This window comes from Euphorbia lathyris, chromosome 6 (assembly GCF_963576675.1).
Source record: "Euphorbia lathyris chromosome 6, ddEupLath1.1, whole genome shotgun sequence".
Lineage (NCBI taxonomy): Eukaryota > Viridiplantae > Streptophyta > Magnoliopsida > Malpighiales > Euphorbiaceae > Euphorbia > Euphorbia lathyris.
In genome coordinates, this window is record NC_088915.1 from 77,545,103 (window position 1) to 77,558,160 (window position 13,058).

At 36.5% G+C, this 13,058-nt stretch overlaps 1 protein-coding gene across 1 annotated transcript; it reads left to right on the forward strand.

Moving 5' to 3' along the window:
* Positions 1–10,741: 10,741 nt before the first annotated feature.
* Positions 10,742–12,496, forward strand: LOC136234221 (transcription factor MYB102-like). The gene is made up of 3 exons (XM_066024013.1): positions 10,742–10,952; positions 11,059–11,188; positions 11,562–12,496. The coding sequence occupies exons 1-3, from the start codon at positions 10,820–10,822 to the stop codon at positions 12,310–12,312; spliced, it is 1,014 nt and encodes a 337-aa protein (XP_065880085.1). The 5' UTR covers positions 10,742–10,819; the 3' UTR covers positions 12,313–12,496.
* The last annotated feature ends 562 nt before the right edge of the window (positions 12,497–13,058 follow it).

Sequence of the window (13,058 nt, forward strand, 5' to 3'; positions counted from 1 at the left end):
ACTAATCTCGGTTTGAATGAGGAGAGTAGGGGCTTAGAAGCAGTAGCGCAGGAGGCGCTTGACCTGCAGTTATACCGTCAAGAACTCTTGGCTCGGGAAAAGAGCAAGGAAAAATGGTTAGCTGCCGGGGATAGAAATTCAAGCTTCTTCCACCGCTCTATCAAAACCAAAAAGGTGCACTCCTCCCTTGAAATCTTGCTTATCGACGGTTTTTTAACTACTGATGAGAACGCTATCGCTCACCATACGGTAGGATACTATTCCTCTTTATTCACTGGGGACCGTCTTCTTATTGACTATCCAGCCATTGCAGCAGTTATTCCACCTTGCATCACTGAAGAGGCTAACAGAGAGTTACTGCGTCGTCCATCACAGGAGGAGATTCGGACTACAGTTTTTGCAATGAACCGGGACAGTTCCCCTGGCCCTGATGGGTATGGAGGTGTGTTTTATCAACACTTTTGGGGAATTATAGGGAAGGATGTATGTAACATGGTTCAGGGCTTCTTTGAAACCGGTTATATGTTACCTGGCACGGACTCCAGTATCATGACGTTGCTTCCAAAGGTTGAAGGGGCTAATGAAATTCACCAATTTCGACCCATTGCGATGGGAAATTTCAGCTATAAGATCATCTCCAAAATTCTTTCAGATAGATTAGCGCCGATTGCTTCGGGGATTGTTTCAGATAATCAGTTTGGTTTCATTAATGGTCGAAGCATCCACCACTGTATTGCTGCTGCCTCTGAGGGGGTAAATATGTTAAAGAAAAGGTGTTTCGACGGGAATATGGCCTTGAAGATAGACATTAGGAAACTTTTGATACCCTGGACTGGAACTTTTTATTGGCTGTCCTTGAAGCTTTTGGCTTTTCCTTACAATTTAGAAACTGGATCCTAGAAATCCTCCGATCTGCGCGGATTTCTATTGCTTTTAGAGGGGGAAGTAAAGGCTATTTTGCCTGCTCTCGCGGAGTGCGTCAGGGTGACCCTTTATCGCCTATTCTTTTTGGTTTGGCTGAGGACTTTTTCAGTCGCTGGATGGACAACCTTGTGAGGGAAGGGAAATTCGTTTAGATGGGCTATTCCAGATGCTCTAGCTTCCCTTCGCACCTCCTGTATGCAGATGATATGTTACTCTTTGGAAGAGCCACTACTGGTAATATGCATTGTATTCGGGATTTCTTTGACTTTTACGCCTCTATATCGGGTCAGACGGTAAATTGGGATAAGTCCGAGGTCATTTTTGGTAACCATATCAGCAATCAGCGTCACAACATGCTGATGGGTATCCTGGGCATCAGACAAGCTTCTCTCCCTTTTCACTACCTTGGAGTTCCGTTGTTCCAAGGAGCTCCAAGACCACGGTATTTACAGCCCTTAGTGGATCGATTCCTTACTAATTTCAGCCTCTGGCGTGGGCAGACTCTCTCCTTTGCGGGTCGTCTCACTCTTATCAAAGCCGTTCTGATAGGAGCATTAATTCACTCCTTCTTGATTTATAAATGGCCTGCTACCCTGCTCACCAAAATCAACAAAGCGGTTAGAAACTTCCTTTGGACTGGCAATAGGGATCTCCGCAAGCTAATTTCGGTTCCGTGGAAGATTTGTTATAATAGACAGGATGAAGGTGGTCTTGGGATCAAGGACTTTAAATTCTTCAACTCTGCTTTGCTTGGGAAGTTTAGTTGGGATTTAATCCAAAATGGCTCTTTCGTCCCATCCTTGTTGCGCTCGCGGTTTTTTGAGAATTCAGGAATCCCTAGAAGATACATTTTAAACTCCGCGATTTGGTCCTCTACGCGCGACACTATTGCGTAGATCAGAAGAGAGATTGTTTGGTGGTTTGGGAATAACTCTTCGCTAAATTTCTGGACGGATGAATGGATCTCCCCCACGGTTTCTGACCAGCTGGGCATTCCGGTTAAGGTTCAGCGAAACCTCTCTGAGCCTGTAAGCAATTTCAGAACTGGGGATGCCTGGACCAATTTAGATCGGCTGCCAGAGAATATTCAGCTGAATATCAGTCGAGTCGGGCAAAACAAGGAAGGCTCTGATAACTGTGTGTGGAAACCTTCCGATTCCGGCAAGCTCACTGTGCGGGAATTCTACCGCTTTTTTCGCCCCGCAGCCCCGGTCGACTGGTATAGATTCCTTTGGAACGCTGCTGTTCCTCCTAGACGTTCAGTGGTTTGCTGGTTGATTATTAATAGGCGTATCTCGGTCCAAACTAATCTGCAGGTCTGCGGTTTTCATATCGCCTCACGCTGTGAATTGTGCAAGCGCAGCATTGAATCTATTGATCACCTGTTTGTCATCTGTCCAGTGGCTACGGGTCTGTGGTTTTTGGTTTTTAATATGTTTGGAGTTCATTGCTGTCGGGGGATGAATTTTGCAGATTTCTTCTTGTCGGTGCGAAGAGCTCGCCTTAGGCGTGGGCTGCGTTTAAGCTGGAATCATGCGATCATTACCACTTCATGGTTTATCTGGCAGATTAGGAACACAGCTATTTTTGAGGATGAGCTGCCTTCAATCCAAACTCTGCAGCGTCGTCTGCGTCTGCTCTTTTGTGAATTACGGCACAAGGAGCGCCCTCCGCCTGCTCCGGATCATCTGTTAGTGCGCTGGCAGCAGCCTCTAGCGGGTTGGACTAAAGTTAATATGGACGGGGCCGTGTCTGGTGCTCCCAGAAGTGGTGGAGCAGGGGGTATTTTCAGAAATTGTAGAGGTTTCGTCAAAGGGTGTTTCGCTTTTCCGATTCCGGACACTTATGTGCATGTTGCTGAACTTTTAGCCATTATTTTTGCCGTTGACACGGCCTGGGAGAGGGACTGGCGCCTACTATGGATTGAATCGGACTCACTCTATGCCGTCAATTTACTTCTTAGAAAGTCCACGGAGGTTCCCTGGAAGGTTAGGCAGGATTGGTACAGGTGTCTATCTCGGATCTCAGCTATGAATTGCCGAATCACACACATTTACAGAGAAGGTAATCAAGCAGCGGACCGGTTGGCAAGCTTCGGTAAGACGGCTTCTTCAATTGTTTGGTGGACGTCAGCTCCCTACTTCTGCCAATCTTTCATTTTTGATGACATTGGTAACATAGCTCATGTTCGTTTTCTTTAATTCTTTCCTTCTTCTCTTCTCTCCCTCCCTTTTTTGTAATTTTTTGATTCTTTAAATAATATTCGGGTTGGAGGTTTGTGCTGGGGGTGCCAACCTAGTTGGGATATCCGGCCTCTCCTTCGCGTCCCATCCTTTTAGTTAAAAAATTTGAAATTTTATTTTATTTTAATATGGATAATAACCCCAGTACTATAGTTTATACAATATATAATTTTTATAATAATATGACGTAAAAACAGGAAAATAAAGAAATATGAAATAAAAATTTGTTATTAATTCCAAAAACGTAATTAGCAAGTTAATTAATTCAATTATATATAATGGTCTGAAAATTGGGTGATTAGCCATCGTTGAAAATGGAAATTTTTAAAAAGTTGGAAATGATTGTAAACTTTAGAGTTTTTAGAAAACACGTTTTTTTTTTATAGAAACTTTATAGTAATTTCTTTTCCGACTTTGTTCTTACTTTTTCCAGCTATACTATAGCATGAAGAATTTCTCGGTGCTTCGAGGTGTTTTGACCAAAAAATAATTATAGTTTTTTGAGTTCATATTTGATTCTGAAAAAGGTGCAATTTGTCCATCTCGGGTTACTAAATTATGAAATTCTTCATTAATCTTTATAATCAAGTTTGTAAACGGGATTGAGACGGAGAATAGCTCTTCCGTTTCCATTTCCGAATATTTTGCGGAATTTTCATCTCATCGTTATATGCTCTTTTTTTTTTTTGGTAAGATCGTTATATGCTCTTTTCATACATGGTTTTGTGGAAATTTTAAAACAACATATTAATAAAATATAATTACAATATTTTAATTTTTTAATTTTTTTTTATAAAAAAAAAAGTTTAGGTAAGAGTAGGTCTACTCATTTCCAAAATCAGGGCAAATCACAAATCTCGATGAGATTTTACAGTAGAATTTATAGATTACCTACCAATGAGGGTTAAATGTTTACGTAATGGGGAATCGAACCTCTAACCTGTCAAACAGAGGTTCAACTATATTTTTTTTCTTCTAAAAACTATAAGATAATTTTGCATCAGAGTTGGTCATATTTAAGGTTTTTCATTCTTTGTTATGTATGTATTCACTGGAAAGTAAACTTGAAATATCTTTTCACAAACTTAACTTATACTATCAATGTAAATGAGTAAATTCACTTGCTCATTAAGGTGCATGTGAAAATTCATGTTCATTCACGACTCGTAAGATAATCATGCCTAATTTTCTTTTTGGAACAGTGAGCAGCCACTGAATTTAAATGTTTAAATAGATAAATACTCCAAATTAAGTTTGAAAATAGATATATATCTCCATTAAATAAGAAGAATAAAGGTTATTTCTATGTTCATATTGGATCCCTACTATTGAAAAGAAAACAAAGACACATATAATTGTAATTTAGAACTTTTGATGTAGTAAAGTAGGAGACTTTTATGAAGAATTTTAGGGTCCAAGACAAAGTGAAATTAAAAGAACCAAGTGGGTTTTGTTTTATAGTCAAAGAAAATGATTTTATATCGACAGCAAATCAACCAAGAGTTCACTTGTGTGGCTCAGAATAAAGAGGAGTGTGGTTCATGCTTTGCGGCTACACCATTGAACTTTAAATTGGAATGTATCATAATGTTAAAACAAAGAGATAAAAGTTTAATAATAGCCTTTATAGTTGTTACACGACCCGATTCTACGAGGATGGGGGTAACGATGGAATGTCCAGGTAAGAAACGGTCTTACAGGACGATGATGAGATTGGAAGGAAATGAATCTCACATGAAAGTTCACTTGTCAACGTGTGATTGCACATAATTAATGGCAATATGTCTAAGTCATCTCCAATAATTCTCTATAATCTATTTTTAGAGTAAAAGTGCACCCCAATGACACTCTAAAACCTTATTCTATTTTTAGAGTAAGACTTTTGATACTCTATATATGAAGAATCAAAATGTCTTACTCTATTTTTAGAGTAAGGTTTAATGATAATTTTATATAATAAATTGTATATAAAATTAATATAATAATAATAATAAAATATTATTTGTTAATAGAAATATTCTTTTTAGGGTTATAAATAGAGTAGATGGTTGGAGAAGTGTTACCGTATTAACTCTATAATTGAAGATGGAGTAGAAAAAAATAGAGTTGAAGTAGAAAAAATAGAGTAGATGGTTGGAGATGGCCTAAGTCAGTTTATGAAAGGACTGGAGAATGATAATAATCAGTAAACAAAGACTATATTGTAAGGTTAATAGAATGAATAAAGTAGTATATCTCAGTTGAACTTACTTATTTACATTGTTGTCGAGATGTATTAGACAATTATGAGTTGAGGAGCGGGGTGGGCCATGTGTCTCATGTTCATAGGAGGACGTGCGTCTGAATATTGGGACCTGATATTCCTCAAGTCCACTAGGCCCATGATTTTCGGGATCAGGCATGATCATGGTAACGATTGGATTCTTGACCAAGACTAGTGAGACTTTTCGAATCAAGGTTCTTAATACATAGTCGTACTGCTCTATTTCACTCAGGAGGTACCACATGTTCTCTTTCCCCGAGAGTCGATTTAGGTCTTTTAGGCGCCATGTGGCAAAATTAAATTCGCCAAATATGAGATGTCCCCCCTCATTATAATATTTATCGTTCTTTAGGATGAGAAAGTGTTTGGTTTTGAAAAGCGTTTGTTTTTGTTAGTGATTTTAAGGAAGGAGATTGATCCTTGATGTCTTTTGAAATTTTTGAGAAATGGGGGACTGATTACTACTGTCAGGCATGCCTAAGAAATAATGTGTTCATCAAAAAATAAAGGACCTTCTAATGTCTTAGACGACTTAGTAGTGAAGGAAGCCTCTTTTGGAGCTGCCTAAATGGACACGTGGACCAATAGCTGTCCCGGATCCCAAAGACACGCTCCCAGCTCCCTCCCTGATAGGGGTCAAAAACCCATATCTTTAGGTACGGTTTTAGGACGGTTTTAGTTTAGTTTTTCGTCATTAAGCGATCAATTCTCGCATTTATATGCATGTGTGTGTGTTAATTAGATTTTGCATATGTTTTATTTATTTTTGTGGTTTAAGTTCGTTTTCTAATCGTTTTTGGGCAAATATTGCCAAACTAGCATGTATGTTAGCTTTCAATTATCTATCATGGCTAAATGATCCACCAAAAGTCGCACCAAACGGAGTTTTTACTCAAAACAAGCGATTGGTGGATCAATTTAGCATCGGAACTAATGTCGTTTGGAGTTTATATGCATGTGCATGTCAAAACAGGAACAAGTTCGGGCGAAAATCGCGTCTCGGGGACACCCGGTAGTCACGCGGGGCGTTTGGGCACTTGCTGCTCGCCAAACTGGCACTGCCGGTGCGACGAGTTGGCCCTCAGGGGCCAGCTCGGCGAGCTGACCTGCGGGAATCAGTCTTTTGACTGATTCCCGACCCCACGAAGCCACGATCTGTCCCCGACTCTCCCACCTGCAATAGGAAACGAATTCGATCAGATTTGGGACTCAAACCGCAACTATAAATAGGACTTTTCATATGTAAATTAAATATCTTTCATTCATTGTAAAAACCCTAGCTTTCCCCCTTGAATCATCCTCTCCAACTCCTCCATCTCCTTCATCCTCCATTGAAGAACATCCGAAGCTCCATTCTCCGAGGATTATTCAAGGTTACTCCTTAAGTCCTAGGAAGACGACTGCAGCGGTAGATAGGTTCCCTGAAAGGGATTTTCTTGCTCTTTTACAACTTGTTTATCTCTTGATCCAGTCTATGAATCCTAGGCTCATTGTATCTCCGTGATAATTTTCTTCATCTTTAATGTTAATATAATTCTTGTTTTGTTCAATTGATTCATCTATTTAATCTTTGTCTTACGCTTTGTTTAATTGGTTTAACTCATTCATAAATCCAAATATTTTGTTGGCACATATTGCGAGCTGAATCTGACCTAGTCAGAGCCTATAAGATTGACGACCTTATAGAAGATTAAGCCCAAATTACTGAGCCTTAGAGTTAGTTTCGGCCTTACAAGGGAATCACGAACTAGGAACTATAGAAGGATAAGTTGGGTTAATCGCCTCGAACACAAGTGACTTAGATTAGGTTATTAATTGGTTGTCTAAATAGTTTATATTCATCATTATCGTATCATTCCATATCCCTTTGGGTAATTACATTATTGAAAGATCACTTAGGAGTAGAATAACTTAGATAGGAGTAGTTTAACTTAATCAAAACCAAGTTTAAACCCCCCAAAGCCTAGATAACACTAGAAACTGAGTAGCTCGATACATGCAGGAGTAAATCCTGTGGATTCGATACCTGGACTTGTCCAGATTATTACTTGATAACGACGGGATACACTTATCCCTTAGTGAGTCCATCGGACCAACATCCGTTGGGCTCATCACTCCCCCCCAATGCGAAACAAGAGGAAATATAGGGTCTGAACCTAATAAGGAGCTACCACATGTAAAGTTACACAAACTTTGCGTAAGTAACTAAATTGCCTATAGATCTCTTGGGAATCAGGGTCTTAGGTACGTGGTTCTTAATATTCTCTCTCATATTCAATTGATTTCAAGCTTATTTCGTACTTCCTCAAGTACCATTCTAATTTAGACATCAGAGAGGGTTCGTCGAACCTTCCACCCCCTTTTCTGACTTTTTATTGTTATCTCAGGTCACTAGAGACAGTTAAGAAACAGAATTCAATAAGGAAAACATCACCTGACATATGTTTTGGAATGAATAGGGTCGTCTTTCGTCATTTATTAAAGTCCAAATTAAGGAATAAGTGGAGGGACAAGGAGGAAGGGATGGTTGGAGCTGAGTGGGGAATGTTTGGCAGCCTAGCCTTTCTTGAACCCCTTTCGCTTACCATATCTAGAGTGTCGTCTTTTTCTTCCAATTCTCTTTATGCGACATGCACGAGATCTGGAGTGAATCTTCGTTAGCACTCTATGTTTTGTTCCCTTTTTCGCCTTTAGTTTTATTTTGTAAAGGAGATATGTATTTCGCCAGAAGTAATTTTGTACTTTGGTAAAAAAGTAGTTATATATTTTGATAAAAAAGTAATTCTATTTCACTTGCTTTTTCTTGTCAATTTTATGACCGAATCGTTTCTGAGTTTGTTTCAATTTGTGCTGTCACACCTGACCCTAAATGACCTCAATCGGCATCGGGCGTGAAATAGAAAGATAATAATCAATACTTAGAAGTCTCCAATTTATCCACATATCATTATATTACAATTGCAATGCCAAAGTTCTAACCATAATTCTAACAATAAACAGCCAACTTCCAAACCTCGCCTACTATAGCACCAAATTAATATCATATACCCAATAATTATTATATATACTAATATCAAAATATAAATTCTAGAAATTTAGTCACGGACGTGACATGTGCTATAATTTTGTTTCAATCGAATAGACGTAGATGCGACTCTCGGAGTTTTCGAAGTAGTTATATGCGTTCAAGAGGGTTCTGTTAAAATCTTTTTTTTATTAGAGATTATGATCGAAATCCTTATAAAATACATAAGATTGACCTTTAATATAATCTAACAAAACTTTAATAAACAAACGCAGGAAAACAACAATTCAAATGTCTGATAATAAATATTACGAAAACAACAATTTAAATGTCTGATAATAAATATTAATAAATAATGTATCAATCAATAAATACTATTCTATCCGTTTCATATTATATATCGTTTTAGAGAGTTGTATAGAAATTAAGGATATTAGAGAAAAGACATTGTTGCCCATTAATTGATTGATTCCACTGTTTATTTTTTCTATAATAAGTCCATTATTCTAATTAATTTTCATAAACTCACGTTTTATAGCAGGAAAAATGATAACTTAACGTGTACTCATCATATAAAATGACATGTAATATGAACAAAAAAGAATATCTAAAAAGACATGTAATACGAAAACGAGAGCCTAATATTTAGGCTGCATGCCATTTTTGGTAAGAGGATATAGAGTGGGAGCCATGCAACAAGATCAAAAGAACAAGAAACCCTTAAACATAGGCCATGCTTTAAAAAAATAAAAATAAATAGAGGGTACGTGTCTATTTAAGGTTGGTGACAGCTAATGCCAATCCAGAAAGCGAGGACTCACATTTCCTGCCGGAAATTGACAAATAGTAGTAAAAAGAAGACACACGAGATTATATGATATTTGTAATATACAGTACATGGAAAAATTTTATTTGAAAAATAGGCCTAATTAGTTCTTCAATTTGGTCTAAAATTTTAATTGGTTATTTATAGTCGCGAATATAGGATCGGTCAATTAGGAGTTGATTTTATACGTGTGTACAAATTTTTTTTTTTCTAAATCGAAGTTATTCAAAAAAAAATTCGTATATATACGTGTTATAATCTGAGTAGTCCAGAACTAACGTAAAACTATTCAAAATTAAGATATATTGTCTTTAAAATTCTTAACATGTAAAAACATTGTGTGTAATAGAAGAATCGGATTTAGAGATGAGGGCCTAACAGACCAAAAAATTTAGAAATTTGATTTAAGGAGAACCTAATAGGCCAAAAAAAATTAGAAATTTGATTTAAGGGAGGACCTATCAGGTGAAAAAAATTAGAATTTTAGATTTAAAGATGGCCTAATAGACCAAAAAAATAGAATTTTGGATTTAGAGAGGCCCCAACAGAACCTGTGCCAATTTGGGGGAGCTAATTAAATATTACATCAAAAAAATTTGGAGACGGGGGAATCCAAACCACCACAGTTTCAAATTTTGTGGAAACAGGAGGACCGAAACTACTTCTAGTCATGGTGGTTCCGGCGGCTGGAGGAGCTCGGCCCCCTGTCTCCGCCCATGGCTACTTAAATTTATATCTAACTTACTTAAATTAATATGATTAGCTCTTTAAATCCATGTGGCAGAATATGATTAGATTTGGACAAGTTGAAATTTATATTACTTTAAATAAATTTTTAGAAAATAATAGATAAGGGTAAGCAAATGTAAGAGTCACTTTGTTTAAAATGGTTAATAAATTACTTTAAGTAAGAAATTAGTGATACACTTTATCAAGTTCAGATCCTAACAAATATTTGATCAAAATGTTAAATTGATTAAGAAAAAATGACTTATGTTAACAAATTACTTAATTAATTTTATGTTAAAGAATTAAGTTAGTCTAATTTACCTATCTAAATTTTTTTCATGAAATTTATTTTACATTGTAAAAACTGTAAAAGCATCAGAACAGAATTTTACATTAGTGCTCAAATTTTATTATTTTCTGATAAATTTAATAACTTGGTTCAAAATTGGTAATATATATATATATAATTAATATTTGAAGATATTTAATTATCATATCTTATGCAAAACTATTATTGAATAAAATATTTAATTCATGTGTAATTAGTAGCAAAGAAAGAGATCAGGATATGATTTGGTGTATACGACTTCACATAATTCTCAATAGAAAGGGGACACGTAGCCATAGTGATAAACCGAGGACGGCACCGAATCCTGTTGACTTGTACTCCTTTCTCTCCTCTATTTATACACGTACGTTTCCATACCGACCCTACACTTCCTTCTTTCTTCTTCCCTAATTTCCTAAATTCAAAAATTCAGAACAAGCTCACTTAGAATCAAATATTTTCAAAATCATACACAAAAATCATGGGAAGAGCACCTTGTTGCTACAAAAACGGTCTCAAAAAAGGCCCATGGACTCCTGAAGAAGATCAGAAACTCATTGATTATATTCACAAAAATGGCTATGGCAATTGGAGAACTCTCCCCAAGAATGCTGGTACTTTTTTTTTCTCTTATCCAATTGAGAAATTCTATTATGATAATTTCGGTCGCTAGCTTTCAAAGCAAAAAATCGGTCGCTAAGTTTTAAAAAATCTGTGTAGGACTGGAAAGATGCGGAAAGAGTTGTCGTCTCCGTTGGACTAATTATTTGCGACCGGATATTAAGAGAGGTCGCTTTTCTTTTGAAGAAGAAGAGACCATAATTCAGCTCCACAGTATGCTGGGAAACAAGTAAGTCCTTCGATTCTGGTTAATTTACAGTGAATTTGAAACTATTTCCGATTTTATGGTGTTTTTAGTTTACTCCGTTAAATATAATGACGTGCCGAACATTTTTTTCAGCCTTTCAAAACATTTTGTCTATCTGACAGGCGGATATCAGTCCGCCTGTATACAGGCGGACTGTTAAAGCAGTCTGCCTGTCAGACAAACAAAATGTATTGAAAGTCGGTAAAAATTGTCAGGCACGTCATTTATAATTGACGGAATGAACTAAAAACACCACAAAATCGAAAATAATTTCAAATTCACCATAAATTGAGAAATAGTTTAAGAATTCGATAATTTGTACTAAAACTAATGGTTTTTAATCATTGATGTGTAGATGGTCAGCAATAGCGGCTCGATTACCGGGAAGAACAGATAACGAAATCAAGAATTACTGGAACACGCACATTCGAAAAAGACTATTAAGAATGGGAATTGATCCGGTAACTCACAGTCCACGTCTCGATCTTCTCGATTTATCATCACTCCTCGGTTCTTCACTCTACAATTCATCTCATCATCAATTCAACATGTCACATTTATTCGGCATTCAACTTCAACAACAAGCCATTAACCCCGAACTCCTCCGATTAGCGACATCTCTTATGCCGTCGGAACACAGAAATTTCGTCGCTGAAAATAACCCGCTCTATCAAAACCAATTGGTCCAACCGAACCAATTTGACACCCAAATTAATCAACAAATGGCTTCAAACATGTTTGGTCAATTTCCCAGCAATGAGACGCAGTTTTTGGACCCGAATGCCGACCAATTTATCGCGGGGGCCGATCAAAGTGAGAATGGATTTGTGAATTCGAATTTATTGTCGTATTATCAAGCCGGAATGTTGGAGCAATCAATGTCGGAGACAACCTCAACTTTGATGTCGAATAATAGTAATCAAAATTTGGGTTTCGGTTCGGTTTTGTCGACGCCTTCTTCGAGTCCGACGCCAATGAATTCAAACTCAACTTATATCAATGGAAGCAGTACTATTACTAGTCCTGAAGATGAGAGAGAGAGTTTTTGTAGTAATATGTTGAAATTTGAAATTCCTGATATTTTGGATTGTACTAATTTCATGTAATCTGGAAAAAATCAAATTAAAATTTTGTTTTTTCCGAAATTGTACCATCCAAATTTTCTAGTTTTTACATGGATTTGGTGATACTTGGTAATATCTACTAATTAATTTTTTGTTTTCTTTTTTTTTTAATTATGTAGATTAGATAAATAAATTCGAAATTAATATATAATTAAGTTATTTTTTTGATCTTGTTTATAATTCAAGTTTTTAGTTCATAATATTGTATAGAAGTTTATCTTAAAAAGTGTTAGGAGATTTCAAATCTTACTAATTCTATTTATTAAATTAATTCCAACTTATGATAATATAAATATAAATATCATAAACGTTTGTGAACGAGTATAAAAGGTCAGGAGGGAGTTTGAGCACTCACTGAACTGCGAAAACTCTATTAAACTTGTGTATAAATTTTAAATTCAAGGTTGAAACACTAAAAAATTACAATTGAACACTTATAACAAGGGGCGGAGGGGGCCTGGAGGGGCTCACCCCAGTCGTTGGAATCACTCATATTTGGAATGTTTCTAACTCCCTATTGTTGAAACATTGAGGTTTGGGATGTCAAGATAGCGTAGAAATAAAAATTTATATACATATGTATAAAATTGGCATCCAACATATATCAGTCTTGTATTTTCCATTGCTTATAATAATTGTAGCTTGTTAGTAAATTTTGGTTACAGCCCGCCCAATCGGCATCAGTGTAACCATGAAGCAACAAGGATGAATCTTTATGAAGAAATAAG

Bases quoted from the DNA above. Each gene is read 5' to 3' on its own strand.
- LOC136234221 (XM_066024013.1), top strand. From the start codon at position 10,820: ATGGGAAGAGCACCTTGTTGCTACAAAAACGGTCTCAAAAAAGGCCCA. The intron at 10,953-11,058 runs GTACTTTTTTTT...AAATCTGTGTAG, and splicing joins AACTCTCCCCAAGAATGCTG to GACTGGAAAGATGCGGAAAG. The intron at 11,189-11,561 runs GTAAGTCCTTCG...ATTGATGTGTAG, and splicing joins CACAGTATGCTGGGAAACAA to ATGGTCAGCAATAGCGGCTC.